This window comes from Cetorhinus maximus, chromosome 2 (genome assembly GCF_964194155.1).
Source record: "Cetorhinus maximus chromosome 2, sCetMax3.hap1.1, whole genome shotgun sequence".
Classification (NCBI taxonomy): domain Eukaryota; kingdom Metazoa; phylum Chordata; class Chondrichthyes; order Lamniformes; family Cetorhinidae; genus Cetorhinus; species Cetorhinus maximus.
The window spans coordinates 27,673,793-27,690,576 of NC_135880.1; the positions used below are offsets into that span (position 1 = coordinate 27,673,793).

General features: G+C 44.2%; 1 protein-coding gene across 4 annotated transcripts in view; it reads left to right on the forward strand.

Moving 5' to 3' along the window:
• Nucleotides 1–16,784, forward strand: part of tenm3 (teneurin transmembrane protein 3) — a 1,130,593-nt gene that overhangs the window by 564,254 nt on the left and 549,555 nt on the right. For all 4 annotated transcript variants that reach the window (XM_078561809.1, XM_078561821.1, XM_078561828.1 and 1 more), the window contains one exon: nucleotides 3,920–4,225. In XM_078561809.1, coding sequence (XP_078417935.1) covers nucleotides 3,997–4,225 — 229 coding nt within the window. In that variant the 5' untranslated portion in view covers nucleotides 3,920–3,996. The remainder of the gene's footprint in view (nucleotides 1–3,919; nucleotides 4,226–16,784) is intronic.

The window sequence follows — 16,784 nt, forward strand, 5'->3', positions numbered from 1 at the left end:
TTCTTGAATGTTGTGGGAGCTGCACTCACCCAGGCAAGTGGGCAGTATTCCATCACACTCCTGGCTTGTGCCTTGTAGATGGTGGACAGGCTTTGGGGAGTCAGGAGGTGAGTTACTCGTCGCACGATTCCTAGCCTCTGACCTGCTCTTATAGCCACAGTATTTATATGGCTGGTCCAGTTCAGTTTCTGGTCAATGGTAACCCCCAGGATGTTGATGGTAGGAATTCAGCAATGGTTATGCCAGTGAGCATCAAGGGGCAGCTCAGTTTTTGGTCAATGGTAACCCTCAGTATGTTGATAGTGGGGGATTCAGTGATGGTAATGCCATTGAACATCAAGGAGCGATGGTTGACTCTCTCTTGTTGGAGATGGTCATTGCCTGACACTTGTGTGGTGCGAATGTTACTTGCCACTTGTCAGTGCAAACCTGGATATTGTCCAGGTCTTGCTGCATTTGGACATGGACTGCTTCAGTATCTGAGGAGTCACGAATGGTGCTGAACGTTATGCAATCATCAGCGAACATCCCCACTTCTGACCTTATGATGGAAGGAAGGTCATCGATGAAGCAGCTGAAGATGGTTGGGCCGAGGACACTACCCTGAGGAACTCCTGCAGTGATGTCCTGGAGTTGAGATGACAGACCTCTGACAACCACCACCATCTTCCTTTGTGCTAGGTATGACTCCAACCAGCGGAGAGTTTTCTCCCTGTCCTTTCGGGAAGGAAATCTGCTGTCCTTAGCTGATCTGGCCTACATGTGAGTCCACAGCCACAGCAATGTGGTTGACTCTTAACTGCCCTCTGAAATGGCCTAGCCCCAAGCCACTCAGTTCAAGAGCAATTAGGGATGGGCAACAAATGCTGGCTTTGCCAGCGACACCCAAATCCCATGAAAGAATAAAGAAAAAATAACACTGTAGCAGCCAATAGCAGAAAGGTTAGAGTGGGAGCAAGGTGGAGAATTAAATTGGCAGGTGACTGGAAGCTCAGGTATCATGTTTGTTAACTGAATGAAGGTGTTCCACAAAGCGACCACCCAGTCTGCATTTGGCCTCCCCAAAATGGAGGAGACCATATTGTGAGCAGCAGACCGAGTATATGAAATTGAAAGAAGTAGAAGTAAATCGTATTTTCACGAAGCAATGTTTGGGGCGTTGAACGGCGAGAAGGGAGGAGGTAAAATTTACATCTCCTCTGCTTGCATAGAGAGTTGTAATAGGAAAGGGAGTGGGTGTTGGTGGTGATTGAGGAATGGACCTAGGCATCACAGAACTGTCCCTTCAGAATACAAAATAGGAGTGGAGCAGACGTTGTGTTTGGTGGTGGCATCACACTGGAGATAATGGAAATGGTGGAGGATGGTCTATTGAATAAGGAGGCTGGTGGGCTGGAAGATGCGGGCAAGGGGAACCTTAATGTGCTTCCGGGAAGGAGGGGAACAGGATGTACTGGGCTTTTCTTTCAGCTTTGTCCTAATCAATCTGTATTCTAATCCATCATCAAATTACATTCCTTGGCAGGAAACGCAGGAGACAATCTGTTTTCAGACCTCTCTGAGAGTAGTTTGTGTTGACATCCTCCCATCTTTCATTCTTTGATACTTCCCTCCACAGGCTGTTTTCTTAGTTTAGTACTCAAGAGTATATGATCAGTCTGCTACCAGGAGAAATGTAGGCTGCTCACTTGTAAGTGCCATTAGATGCAGATTTAAGTCAATGGTGAATCAACTTCTTTCATAGATATTGGATTCAGTATGCTGTTTCCAATGCATTTTTAGTGAATTTTATGATCAATGTTTTGTCTGTCTTGAAGGCTTCATCACAGCGATAATTAATTCTCAAAGATGCCAAGTGTTGGTTGTAATTAAGTCTCCAAGAAAAATGAAATGTTAGCAATGAACTTGTTTAAAACATGTCTTGCTTTGTGGGATTCTATTCATTTCCTGTCCACACATTGCACTGTCACTGCCCTGTGGCCTACCAGTTATTGCAGAGCATTGTTCCAGAATCACAATTTTCCTAGCAGCTGCCAAGCTTTCTTTTCATTCTTTTCATCTTTCTTTTTTCTCTCTTTCTCCTTTCTCTCTCTCTCTCGCTCTCTCTCTCTCTCTCACACACACACATACACTCTCTCTCACTCTCTCCTCCCACCTCTTTCTTTATCTCATTCAAATCTGGTGGATAGCATTGGAAGAGGCAATATTCAAAGGATTCTTGCAATCAGAATTCTTTCCTTTGGGATTTCCACTGGAAAATCTTATTCTACCCACCAGATGAAAATTAAGCTTAAAAATTAGATTGGCGTTACTGAATTCACAGGCAACGTGCCAAATAGAATGCTGTTCTGACTCTCAGTTTAAGGCCTATACTAATACATATTAGGGAATAATACATGTTGTCTCCAGGTCTAGTTCTTCACTTCCATACTAATTATTTCACAATTAATAATATTTAACTACATCTGCCAGCCATTGGCCCAAGTATCTAAAATGATAAAATAATTATCCCTACATTATCCTCCATTCATGACTACTGTCAGCAATTTTTTCAACCAATTTTCTAGCCTGAACTGCCTCCTCTTCTATTACTAGTCATTGATTCCAAACGTGAAGCTTCATCATTTTTCGCGACCCAAATATACATCAGTTGGACAGATATAAAGTCATGATTTATATAGAAAATGACTATGTAATTCGGCCAAAGAAAACAAATAGATGGAAGACAGTACGATCAAGGTAGATAAAACATTGTTCAAATTTTCAATTTTCACTTAGTTAATGAAAGCATGCAGTTATTCATCAGGTGTTCAACTAAGCAGAGATCAGTGGATGTGAAACCTGTTAATATTGACCCTCTAGGATTCATTTCAGATGGTTTATCCAGGGTCATTTTACATTAGGTCAGACAACTGCTTTGTCGCCAACAATAGCACATGCCAACATCAAGGGCATGATCTCTGGAGCTCTGACAAAAATGTCGACCCAGATTTTCATGGAAATATTAAATGGGTGACATCAGTTTGCTTTATTGGCAAGCTTGTTCAAGCAGTTTCCAAACGCAATTTGTCTTTTAACATCTTGCATAGGGTAACCATCCAGCTAAGTGCATTATCAGTCATCAATGACACCAGCACTACACCCAATTATAGACTTCAATAATGGTTGAATTCCCCCTAGTATGCGAGAAGATGCGATGCAAGAGATCCAAGTGTGGGACACCTGGAGTCTGAATGAGAGAGTAGCTAATTTCAGTTAAATGAATTCATCAACTTTACATTGATACTGGGCTTTGCTAATCAAATCCCTAGACTGCCCCACAATTCAGAAAACCACTTACAATCTCTGAGATATATAGATATTATGGTGACAAGAAAATGAACACTTTTAATTTGCTACTGGTGTGGGCATGTGCTTCTTCTGAATGACAGCTGTGAACCCAAAATTAATTTGACAATTGCTGTCATGGAAACGGTACTTAACCTGCTCACTTGGAGCCAAGTCAACACAGAGAGCTGAAGCCCATCTTTCCCTTCTCCCGACAACTTTCCAATGGAGGCGTTCTCTCTCGTTTGTGAATCTTTTTACCTGCCTGCCCGTTCCTTTGTTCCAATGCTTTGCTCAGGCACTACAAATGTGAAAATGAAGAAGAGAGCAGAAACAATTAGTTAATCTGTGCTTTGCAGGTGATGCTGCAGGTCATGGGGGAAATTCAAATGTGAAGTAAAATAGATCCATGGTTTTTGTATTTCAATGAGTCAACTTGTGAGAAAATGCCTGCTTCATTTCTCTGCTGGAAAAGATGTAGGCTCGCAGTAGCATAGAAAAAGAGTCGTGAGAAAGTGAGTGATGGCAAAAGCCAAACAGTGGGCATGACGGACATGCTCTGTTTGACCACTTTTTGTTTTGTCTTGTGCAGGTCTTGCTGAGCTGAACTGAGCATCGAGAGGAGATTAAAACGAGACAGTGGAAGGTTGGACACATAATGCCTGAAGTATGGATGTGAAAGAACGTAGGCCTTACTGCTCCCTGACGAAAAACAGGCGTGATAAAGAGCGACGCTACACAAGCTCGTCGGTAGACAACGACGAGTGTCGAGTGCCCACTCAGAAATCCTATAGCTCCAGCGAAACTCTAAAAGCCTATGATCACGATACAAGACTCTTGTATGGAAACAGGGTCAAAGATTTGGTACACAGGGAGGCTGATGAGTACACAAGGCCAGGTAAAAAGATAACTTCATTTTATATTGCATAACCATTTATATCTGTGTGTTTTGGTAACTTCATGGCTATATTCGTGGCCTAGCAACCCAAAGTCATGAATTTAACTCTCTCCATGGCAATTTTGACAATTATGATGAATCAAACTGTTAGTTTGTCACCTTGCAGCAGAATAAAGGCCATGAAAGCTGCATAAAAAGCCAGCAGGTTCACTAGCATCCTTCAAAGGAGCAATCATGCTGCTGCTGCTACTTGGTCTGGCCTACCTGGTCAGCCTACATGTGACTCCAAGCCCATACTGTATGGTTGACTATTCATGCTCTCAGGCCAATAGGATAGGCAATAATACCAGCTAGCAAGTGCCACCCACCTACCAAAAACAAAAGAAGTAATGTATCCCATTGATGTACTTTCTTCTTACGGGGATGATGGGTCACTTTATGCCATATCTGCCAAGCAACATGATTATAAGGTGCTCCTCACAATTTATGAACTACATATTAAAAAAGCCTTGTCACAGCAACTTCCCAGAAAGTGAGAAATATGGTTCTAATGCAAACTGACTGTTACGCACCGGAAGTGTGAGAAAGGGAATGGGAATCCAGGTGTTGGAGAAAGATGATAGGTGTCCAGAAGTTGCAATAAGATCAGTGGGGAGCTGTTAACTGTAAAAAGGCATGTAATTCCAAAGATTCCAGAATAGACAGGAGATCAGATGCAAACTGAGGTGTGGGGTGAGAGCACTCCCCAGAGTGAAGTACAGCACAATGCACCACAGTGATTCATAAATGTTGTGAAGTTTCCCCATCAGAGAATCCCCTCATCCAATTTTCAATTCTAAAACAATGGCCTAAATTTCTAAGCCTTCTATGAGAGTAGACTGTATCTTATTGGGAAAGTGCTTGTGTAAATTAAAAACATAGAAATTAGGAGCAGGAGTAGGCCATTCAGCCCTTTGAGCCTGCTCTGCCATTCATTATGATCATGGCTGATCATCCAACTCAATAGCCTGCTCTCGCTTACTCCCCATATCCTTTGATCCCTTTTGCCCCAAGAGCTACATCTAACCCCTTCTTGAAAAAATACAATATTTTGGCCTCAACTGCTTTCTGTGGTAACAAATTCCACAGGCTCACCACTCTCTGGGTGAAGAAATTTCTCCTCATCTCAGTCCTAAATGGTCTACCCCGTATCCTCAGACTGTGACCCCTGGTTCTGGACTCCCCCACCATCGGGAACATCCTTCCTGCATCTACCCTGTCTAGTCCTGTTAGAATTGTATGAGTTTCTATGAGAACTCTGAACTCCAGAGAATATAATCCTAACTGACTCAATCTCTCCTCATATGTCAGTCCCGCCATCCCAGGAATCAGTCAGGTAAACCTTCGCTGCACTCCCTCTATAGCAAGTACATCCTTCCTCAGATAAGGAGACCAAACTACACACAATATTCCAAGTGTGATCTCACCAAGGCCTTGTACAATTGCAGCTAGACATCCCTGTTCCTGTACTCGAATATTCTGGCTATGAAGGCCAACATACCATTTGCCTTCTTTACCGCCTACTGCACCTGCATGCTTACCTTCAGCGACTGGAGTACAAGGACACCCAGGTCTCATTGCACATTCCCCTCTCTCAAGTTATAGCCATTCAGATAATAATCTGCCTTCCTGTTTTTGCTACCAAAGTGGATAACCTCACATTTATCCACATTATACTGCATCTGCCATGCATTTGTCCACTCACTCAGCTTGTCCAAATCACACTGAAGCATCTCTGCATCCTCCTCACAGCTCACCCTCCCACCCAGCTTTGTGTCATCTGCAAATCTGGAGACATTACATTTAGTTCCCTCATCTAAATCATCAATATATATTGTGAATAACTGGGGTCCCAGCACCGATCCCTGCGGTATCCCACTAGTCACTGCCTGCCATTCAGAAAAAGACCCGTTTATTTTTACTCTTTGTTTTCTGTCTGCCAACCAGTTTTCTATCCATCTCAATACACTACCCCCAATCCCATGCGCTTTAATTTTACACGCCATCTCTTATGTGGGACTTTGTTAAAAGCCTTCTGAAAGTCCAAATAAACCACACCCACTGACTCCCCCTCATCAACTCTACTAGTTACATCCTCGAAAAATTCCAGTAGATTAGTCAAGCATGATTTCCCTTTCATAAATCCATGCCAACTCTGTCCGATTCTGCCACTGTTTTCCACATACTCAGCTATTAAATCTTATATAATGGACTCTAGAATTTTCCACACTACTGATGTCAGGCTGACTGGTCTATAATTCCCTGTTTTCTCTCTCCCCCGCTTTTTAAATAGTGGGGTTACATTAGCTACCCGCCAATCTGTAGGAACTGTTCCAGAGTCTATAGAATCTTGGAAGATGACCATCAATGCATCCACTATTTCTAGGACCACTTCCCTAAGTACTCTGAGATGTAGATTATCAGGCCCAGGGGATTTATCGGCCTTCAGTCCCATCAATTTCCCCATCACCATTTCCCTCCTAATACTGATTTCTTTCAGTTCCTCCCTCTCACTAAACCCTGTGTTCCCCAACATTTCTGGTATGTTATTTGTGTCCTCCTTGTGAAGACAGAACCAAAGTATTTATTTAGTTAGTCAGCCATTCCTTTGTTCCCCATTACAAATTCCCCTGTTTCTGACTGTAAGGGACCTACATTTGCCTTCACCGATCTTTTTCTCTTCACTTACCTATCAAATCTTTTACAGCCAGTTTTTATGTTCCCCGCAAGCTTATTCTCGTACTCTATTTTCTCCTTCTTAATCAATCCTTTGGTCCTCCTTTGCTGAATTCTAAACTGTTCCCAATCCTCAGGCCTGTTGCTTTTTCTGGCCAATTTGTATGCCTCTTCCTTGCATCTAATACTATCTCTAATTTCCCTTGTAAGCCATGGTTTTGTCACCTTTCCTGTTTTACTTTTGCGCCAGACAGGAATAAACAATTGTTGCAGTTCACTCATGCACTCTGTGAATGTTTGCCATTGCCTATCCACCATCATCCCTTTAAGTAACGTTTCCCAATCCATCATAGCCAACTCGTGCCTCAGACCATCGTGGTTTCCTTTATTAAGATTCAGGACCCTAGTCTCAGAATCAACTACGTCACTCTCCATCATTCTTTTCTGCAAATGGCTTTGTTCACATCTGAATGTAAGAAAATAAGAAATAGTAGATCATATGCCCATTGAACCTGCTCTGCCATTCAATACCATCATGATTGATCTTGGACTTCAACTCCACTTTGCCACCCACTCCCCAGATACCTTGATTCCCTGAGAGACCAAATACTTGTCTATCTTGTTCTTGAATATGCTTGATGATGGCGCATGCAGAATCCCCTGGGATACAGAATTTCAAAGATTCACAACCCTTTGAGCAAAGGAATTTCTCCTCATCTCAACCTTAAATTAGAAAAACAAGTGCAGAATTCAGGTTTTCACAGCCCTTGCATTTGGGGCATTTTGGAGTTTTATCTGGTCCACTGTGGTGTGAGGAGGTCAAAAACCTGTTAAAGTAATTAAAGACAAACTGGAAAATGGTTGGAAGCAATGTGTAACAGTAATAAGAGTCTGAACAATAGGGCATTTGTAAAGAAAAAAATTTCAATATCATGATGTTTTCCACATTTTATCAACGGGGAAGATGGATTTTGCTCTGTTGTTGATTGTGTCTGCATTGGAATTCTGTAGAAAATCCATTTTTGGAGATATAGGGAAAGCTTACGGTTTGGTAAGTGCCCTGGAAGTTGAGTGCGCGAGAATCAACTGAAACTAGGATCTGGGTTATCTGTGATGTCCCAATTATCAAGTAGTCTGCCAACATTGACACAAATGAAGAACGGATACTTGAAAGATGAAATCGCTGCTAATAGGCTTGGAGCTTACCCTGGAAGTGGCTGTGTCTTCAGCAGAGGAGGAGAGAAAGTGAAAAGGGGATGGGAAAATTACCTTGGCTCACTCTCATAGTCATTCACAGCAGAATAACTCACATTATATTAAATGCAATGTCTGTGGTAATCTTCCTATTGCAACATGGAAGTAATGCCAGTGATGCCATTCGACCTCAGATCAACCAGTACTGGTCCCACCTTCACTGGAAATTTGTGTTTTATATTATTATTCAAAAAGGAAGTCCCCTTGAGAATTTCCACTTTTACCTCTAACAACCTTAAACCAGCTTAAATAGCACCTTCCATGACTTCAGGAGGTCCCAAAGCGCGTTATGATCAACAAAGTACTTTTGTCGTAAGTCGTTCAGTGCTACAGAACTTGAGTATTGCTGAAAAAAAGAGATATCTTTTGTCAAAGCTTTTTGTCTAGCTCTCATCAGGACAATTCGTAAGAAAATACCAATGTCAGGGGAAACAACCAATTTATACTGTATGAGAAGAGATTGCTGATTGGTTGGCAAGTGGACTCTGATTGGTAGAAGTGTTGCCATGGAGAATGTACCAGTGGATAGTGACTGACAGTTAACTGCCAAGCATTGTTTGAAACTTAAACCAGACAGCATGACTCTAATTGGTCAAGACATTGCCCTGGGGAATGAACCAGTGAATGGCTGTCATTTATTTTGTTTACCTGAAACAGGCACAATGTGTGTACACGTTCTTTCTGTCTGCAAAGAACAGGGCCCTGTGTGTTCATATATATGTAGCTTCCAGTACACGCAAATGCATCACACTGTGAGCCTGACTGACAATCTTAAATTGGTTGTCAGCATAATTCTTAGCACACTGAGGATTATTTAACAAATGGTGTCCAATCATGGAATCACATCTAATGTCGGACACTGTGTTTTAAGTTTTTGAAAGCATGGGCTGGTTGGGTATAGTCTGTACCTTGCCTGTTGCGAACAGTGGAAGGGACATGCTGTTTTATATGATCTGCCAGTCTTTGGGACGTATGCCCAATGTAACTAGCATCGCAATGGCACTGAAATTAATTTAAAAAGACGTTCTTCCTATCACACAAACGAGTAATGTGGTGTATGAGTTTCAGTGCCAGTGTGATGCTAGGTATGTAGGACATACAAGTCTAATATGACTCTTTGTCGGAACCGATGAACCACATGTTCCAAAGAAGTAGGACTCCTACTCAAAACTTTGGGCAGGATTTTCCCGTTGGCGAGTGAGGGGTGGGGCCCATTCACCAACGCGTAAAATGATGCACGGTGATGTTGGGTGGAACTCCCGACGTCATTGCGCCCCATTTAAATGTTCTGGTAGGCGGGGGCGCAGCAAAATCAGCCATTGACAGAGCCATTTAGCTAATTAAAGGACCTGCCCGTCCAATGTTAAGGTTGGCGGGCAGGCCAGGAGCCCCGGCGGGAATTAGAAAAATCATGAAACCTCATCCATGGGTGGGATGAGGTTTCATGTGGGCTTTAAAAAATGTTATTGAAGTTTTTGTAAAAATTATGGACATGTCCCAACTCATGTGACAGTGTCACATGAGGGTACATGTCAGGAATTTTTTTTTTTCCCCTATTTTTAATATTTGTCACAGAACAGCCGATCTCCCTGAGGCAGCACTTAGCCTCAGGGAGATGAGTGCGCTCTTTCATGGGCGTGCGCAATAGAGTGCACTCTCGATTTTGGGAATCCCCCCCACCGCCCGCACAGGGAGCACATAGCGCTTCCGTGCGGACGTCGTGCTGGGCGGGCCTTAATTGGCCCACCCATGTAAAATGGCACGGCGCCCCCGATCGGAAGTGTGCCTGTGCGCACCCGCCATTCAACTTCGCCCCCGAAAGGGGGAAAATCCTGCCCATTAACTCTGTTTCTCCCTCCACATATGCTGCCAGACCTGCAGAGTTTTTCCAGCACTTACTGTTTTTATTTCAGATCTCCAGCATCCACAGTATTTTACTTTTATCTTAGGGATAAATATTGGTCAGGACACTGGGAAGAACTCCCCTGTTCTTTTCACAAATAGTGTCATGGGATCTTTTACACCACTAATATCTAAATATAATGAGAAATAATATAAAAATAAATGTGACCTGTGAAACTGGGAACATTTGCAGCTCATTCCCACTATAAACTTTAAAGTGGAGCTCCTAGTAATGTTCGCTGAATTATTTGCCATTCATGACAACTCACCATCATAATATCTTTTATTTGTTCTTGGGATGTGAGCAATGCTGGCAAGGCCAGCATTTATTGCCCATTCCTATTTGCCCTTTAGAAGGCGATGGTGAGCCGTCTTCTTGAACCGCTCTGGTCCATGTGGTGTCGGTCCCCCACAATGTTTTTTTTTCTGTAGCAGTTTGATACGCCCGAGTGACTTGCCGCCATGTTTGAGAGGCTAGCCAACCACATGGTTGTAAATCGGGAGCCACTTGGAAGGGCGGCAGATTTCTTCCTGAGGCCTGCTGAGTATTCCCAGCAGTTTTCCTTCTCATGGCAGACTCCCTCCTCCGAATGACATCAGTCAACTGTTTGGAGTTTCACAACAATCCAGTAGTTTTAATGATCATTATTAATAATAATTTTACTTCCAATCTATTAACTGAATTTAAAGTCCCCCACCTGCTGCGACAGGATTTGAACTCATGTCTCCAGAGGTTTCAGCCCTCATCTGTGGAATACTAAGTCAGTGACCTTAACACTATGCTACTGTCCCCCTCGAGCATTCCCACTTCTACTTCTAATGGCCTTAAACCAATTTCTTTAAAGATGTTGTGAAGTGATCCAAGCATTGGCATGCTGCTTCCGAGAAATGGTTCAGAATTAAGACTTGGGTTGTTTTTTTCAGCAACGATAAGCTGTCTGATATAGCATCGGGTCTCCTTTACCTGTAGGGATCCACCTGAAAGGCTGCTCTTACCAGCTGCACACTCAGGGGCACTCTGTAGAAACTGAAAGCTCACATTGAAACATAGGCCAAGAAGAAAGTCAGCAGGATTGTGGTTCCTCTTTAATAGAAGTACTGTGTAAACTGCCTGTTCCACAAGCTAGACAGGGGGGTGCGCTGCAAAGACGCTCTCTACCTAGACTTTCACACAAGTTTTCGAGCTGCTAGAACCATTGAAGGAGATCATTCAGCCCATTGCAGCTGTGCCAATGTCAGCTCCTTTAATTGGTGCCACTCATTGTAATCAAACTCCTATTTGTTTATATTGTTGGCTTTCTCAGCCATATAATCAGCGGGATGAACACTCTACCTCTGCCTCTTACAGGGAGAGATGGAGGAAATATTAAAAGACGCACTGGCCTTGTGTACCTTCTAGATGCCAACTGAGGAACAAGCCACGCCAGAGATTTCAAAATAGGCCTTCCTATTGGAGAGTTTTAGCAAGTCCCGACTGGACTTTCGAAGCCCGTGTCAATAGTGCGGGGCTCAAGCAGTATTAAAGCAGCATAACAAGTGTCTGATGCTTCCCACTCTTCAGCTAATTTCTCATCCAAATTCTAGGTCATACTCTGCTTTAAGCTTAAAGAGGAGATTCCATAAGAACATAGGAACACAGGAAATAGGAGCATGAATAGGCCATTTGGCCCCTTGAGCCTGTTCTGCATTTCAGCTAGATCATGGCTGATCTTCTCCCTCAACACCATTTTCCCTCATTGTCCTCATATCCCTGGATATCTTTAATATTTAGAAATCTATCGATTTGAATATACTCAATGACTGAGCCTCCACAGCCCCCTGGGGTAGAGAATTCCAAAGAACCCCAAAGATAATTCACTCTCTGAGTGAAGAAATTACTCCTCATCTCAGTTCTAAGTAGCCTACACCTTACTCTGAGGCTGTGTCCCCTGGTTCTAGATCCTCCCAGCCTCGGGAAGCATCCTTGGACCCTTTAAGAATTTTTAATGCTTCAGTGAGATCACCTCTCAATCTTCTAAACTCCCATGAATAGAAGCCCAGTCTTCTCAGTCTCTCCCCATAGGATATGCCGGCTGTCCCAGGAATTAGTCTGGTGAACCTTCGTTGCACTCCCTCTATGGCAAGTATATCCTTCCTTAGGCAAGGAGGCCAAAACTGTACACAATGCACTTAACTCCAGGTGTGGTCTCACCAAACTCAAAATCCTCTTACAATAAAGGCCAACATACCATTTGCCTTCCTCCTAATGAGGAGGGGAAATAATGGTGTTGGTGGGGTAGGGGTGTGCGGAGAAACACATTAAGATGAAATTCCAGTGAAATTAAATGTCAGCCATTAATAATGCACCTTTCAACTTGAAGACAAGAGAATTAAAATGCAATTAGCATGTCAGTGTTCCTGAAGCCATAAAATTTAAATCCCTTGAAACTAAAGAGTTTCACACTAATATTAACTGACGGTTTACTAATTCCGGTCTCTGAAGACTTTAAATACTTAAACCATATAAAACAAGTCAAAAACACATTATGGATTCAATCAAGTCTGATTTTTATTAAATAAGTAAAAAGACCAGGAAAAGATTAGCTTAATGCTGCCCTCCCACTCTCAGCTAACATCTGCCAAAGGCTGTTCACTGCATTGGATGCAGAAGCAAGTTAAGGATGGTGAGGTGATCTTTGTAATTAAGAAAGAGCAGGAAAAAGATTGCATTTTATAAAGTGTCTTTCACAACCACAGGGCATGCCAAAGCACTTTACAACCAATAAAATACTTCTTGAAGTAAGTCACAGTTATAATGTAGGAAAAGTAGCAGCTAATTTGTGCACAGCAAGCTTCCATAAACAGCAATGCGATAAAGACCAGATAAACTTTTGGGTGTTGCTTACAAGATAAATATTGGCCAAGGCACGGGGGAGAACTCCCCCGCTCTGCTTTGAAATGGTGCCATGGGATCTTTTACATCCACTTTACAGAGCAAGCGGGGCCTCAGCATAAAGTCTCATCTGAAAGACTCTCCCTCCTCCCCGCTCTTATGGTGCAGCGCTCCCTCGGTACTGCACTGAAGTGTCAGTGCTTCCTCATGAAGCCTGAACCTGGATTATGCTCATGTCTCTGGAGTGGGTCTTGAAATCACAACCTTCCCACTCAGAGGCAAAAGAATCATCACTGAACCATGGCTGACAGTGACAGTGCTGTCGCTGAATCGGAATCTAATGGCTACTTCCCACTTACACCCATACTGTACCAAGAGGTAACATCAATGAGAACCAACTTCAACATGCAATGTGAGGGGTCTTGGACAGCACTATCTAACTTCAAGTACTTTTGCTTTGATAGTTAACTACCAGCAAGACAGTCGGACACCTGAACCACTGAGCCCATCAGCTCCTGTCTGCATTTTGAGCTGCGTGTTCAGGAATCTCATGTCCGGCAACGGTTGATTGTATTTCAGCATGGTTTTTGAAGTAAATCTGGATTTTTTTCATGAGGCAGAATTTTACATTCGGCGTGCGGGGGCGAGCCCAACACGCTGGAACGTAAAATGATGTAAGATGCCGTCGGGCGTGTGTCCCGATGTCATCGCGCTGTCTCGCGATATTTCATTCAGCGGGTGCCCGCTGGGGTCGGCTGCACGCCCGCCGATAATTGAAAGGCCTGTTAAGGCCACTAACGTGCTAATTGACTCCAAATTTACACTGCCCCTCCAAACTAACGGTTGGCGGGCAGGCAAAAAGGCCAAGCGGCCTTTACTTTTTTTTAGGAAATCTCATCCACGAGTCACATGGGGGGACATGTTTCATTCAATTTTTAATGATCTTAATAATTTCTTTAAAAAGCGCTTCAACCTCCCTGGGGCAGCTCTCTTCCTCAGGGAGATTGAAGCGCTCTTTCACGCATATGCGGCGAAAGAGCACTGGACCCGACTCTCCCTCCTCCCCCCACCCGCACAGGTAGTGCTCATGTTGCGGCTCGCGAGCGACGCCGGGTGGGCCTTAATTGGCCCGCCCGTGTGAAATCGCGATGGGGCCAGAACCACCCCCGCCCGTTCCCGCCGAGTTGGCCAATAAATGCAATGTTGCCATAGCAACACCCATATCGTGTGGCTGAATAATCCACGAGTCAGGGTTCACGGTAGCAACACTGTTTACCAAAAACAAAAATTGCCGGAAAAACCCAGCAGATCTGACAGCATCCGTGGAGAAAGACAGAGCCAACATTTCGAGTCCGTATGACTCTTCTTCAGAACTAAAGAGAAGTAGAAATGTGGTGAAATATATACTGTTTAAGGGGGATGGGACAGGTGAAGCTGGATAGAAGACCAGTGATGGGTGGAGGCAAAGGATCATTCTCTGCCATTTCCACCAACTCCAGAATGATTGCCACCACCAAACATATCTTCCCTTCACCCCCCCGGTCACCATTCCATAGGGACTGTTCCCTCCGGATCGCCCTGGTCCACTCCTCCATCACCCCCAACACCTCAACCCCCTCCCACGGCACCTTCTCATGCAATCGCAGAAGGTGCAACACCTGTCCCTTTACTTCCCCTCTCCTCACCGTCCAAGGGCCCAAACACTCCTTTCAAGTGAAGCAGCATTTCACTTGCACTTCCCTCAACTTAGTCTACTGCATTCGCTGCTCCCAATACGGTTTCCTCTACATTGGAGAGAACAAACGCAGACTGGGTGACCGCTTTGCGGAACACCTTCAGTCTGTCCGCAAGCATGACCCAGACCTCCCTGTCGCTTGCCATTTCAACACTCCACCCTGCTCTCATGCCCACATGTAAATCCTTGGCCTGCTGCAATGTTCCAGTGAAGCTCAATGCAAACTGGAGGAACAGCACCTCATCTTCCGATTAGAAATTTCACAGCCTTCCAGACTTAACATTGAGTTCAACAACTTCAGATCATGAACTCGCTCCTCCATCCTCACCCCTTTTTGATCCCCTTTTTTCAAATATTTATTTTTAAATTTTTATATATACATTTTTTCCCACCTATTTCTATTATTATTTTTAAAATGTATTTACATTTGTTTTATCCCCACCTTTTAGCCTATTTTGATCTTTTTCCCCACACCGTCCCCTCCCTCCACCCCCACCAGGGCCATCTGTCACTCACTCATTCTGCTTTCTACTCTTAATGTCACCATTAGCACCTCCTTTAGCCAGTATCACCACCATCAACACCCCTTCGACCTTTTGTTTATGACATCTTTTGCAATCTCTCCTTTGCCTCCACCTATCACTGGCCTTCTATCCAGCTTCACCTGTCCCACCCCCCCTTAAACAGTATAAATTTCACCACATTTTTACTTCTCTTTAGTCCTGAAGAAGAGTCATACGGACTCGAAACGTTGGCTCTGTCTTTCTCCACGGATGCTGTCAGACCTGCTGGGTTTTTCTGACAAGTTTTGTTTTTGTTTCAGACTTCCAGCATCCGCAGTATTTTGCTTTTATGAGAACACTGTTTTCAGTCCCTGTCAGAAAACAAAATAATCATTAAGGGAGCAACTCCTGTGTGTCCCGGGCTATACTTATAAATCCTCTGAAGCAGCCCAGGATTCACACCTTAGGCTTAACTTCCAGCTCATTTACAGACACCCTGGAATGTGCACAGTGATTGTTCTGAAAAACAAGCTTTTAAATAAACTTCCGTGAGAAAAGCCCATTGGTACAGGGATACAAAAAGGTAATTGAAGGGCTGGGGCTGGATGGGAACCTAATCTGCAAGCAGCAGCAGTCTTTGGTCACTCTTGAATCCCCTCAGTCAGATTTCCGTCCTGCCACAGTGTGGAAGCAGCTCTCATCAAAGTCACACTGACATCCTATGTGAGGGTAACAAAGATAAACTATCCCTCCTCATCCTTCTCAACCCGCCTGTAGCCTTTGGCATGGTTGATGACACCATCTTCTCCCAATGCTTCTCCACTGTCATCCAGCTGGGTGGACTGCACTTGCCTGGTTCCACTCTTTTCTATCTAATCACCTTCTCTTCCTGTTCCTGCACAGTTACCTCTGGTGTCCCGCAAGGATCTATCCTTGGCCTCCCCCACCTATTTCTCATCTGCGTGCTGCCCTTTGGCGGCATCATTAGAAAGCGTGATGTCAGGTTCCCCATGTATGCTGATGACACCCAGCTCTACCTCACCACCACCTCTCTTGACCATCCCCCATTTTAATCTCTCCCGTGAAGCAACTTGGGATTTTTTACTATGTTAATGGCACTACATCCAAATTGGTGGTGAACCACTTATAGTGGAGGCACTGGCCCGATTTTTAAGGCTGGGGGAGTGCGTCGACGAGATTGGTGAATGATGCCCCAGTGCAGCAGGAGCACCTGAAGATTCTGGAGGTGTGACAATTCCCCCGGCCTTAATGGCCGGTCCTTGTTTACATAAGAGTTCCTGGAGCTCCCCTGTGCCCAGCCAGATCTGCTAACTGGCCAAGGGGTTTGAGTAGGAGCTGGAATTTGCTAGCAGGAAGCCACAGCCAGGGACCCGTGTGAACCCGTGTTGGTGGTGGGAGGGCAATTGCGCAGGAGGATTATGAGATTGCGATTTCTTCGTATTGGGATGTCACAGACATGGTTGAGGATCAGGAGGCAGTGGGTCCCATCGTGCCCGGGATGGAGTTTCCATGGCAATCGGTCAAAGCTGGAGGGGCCCAGGGATTCCTTGTGTTGAG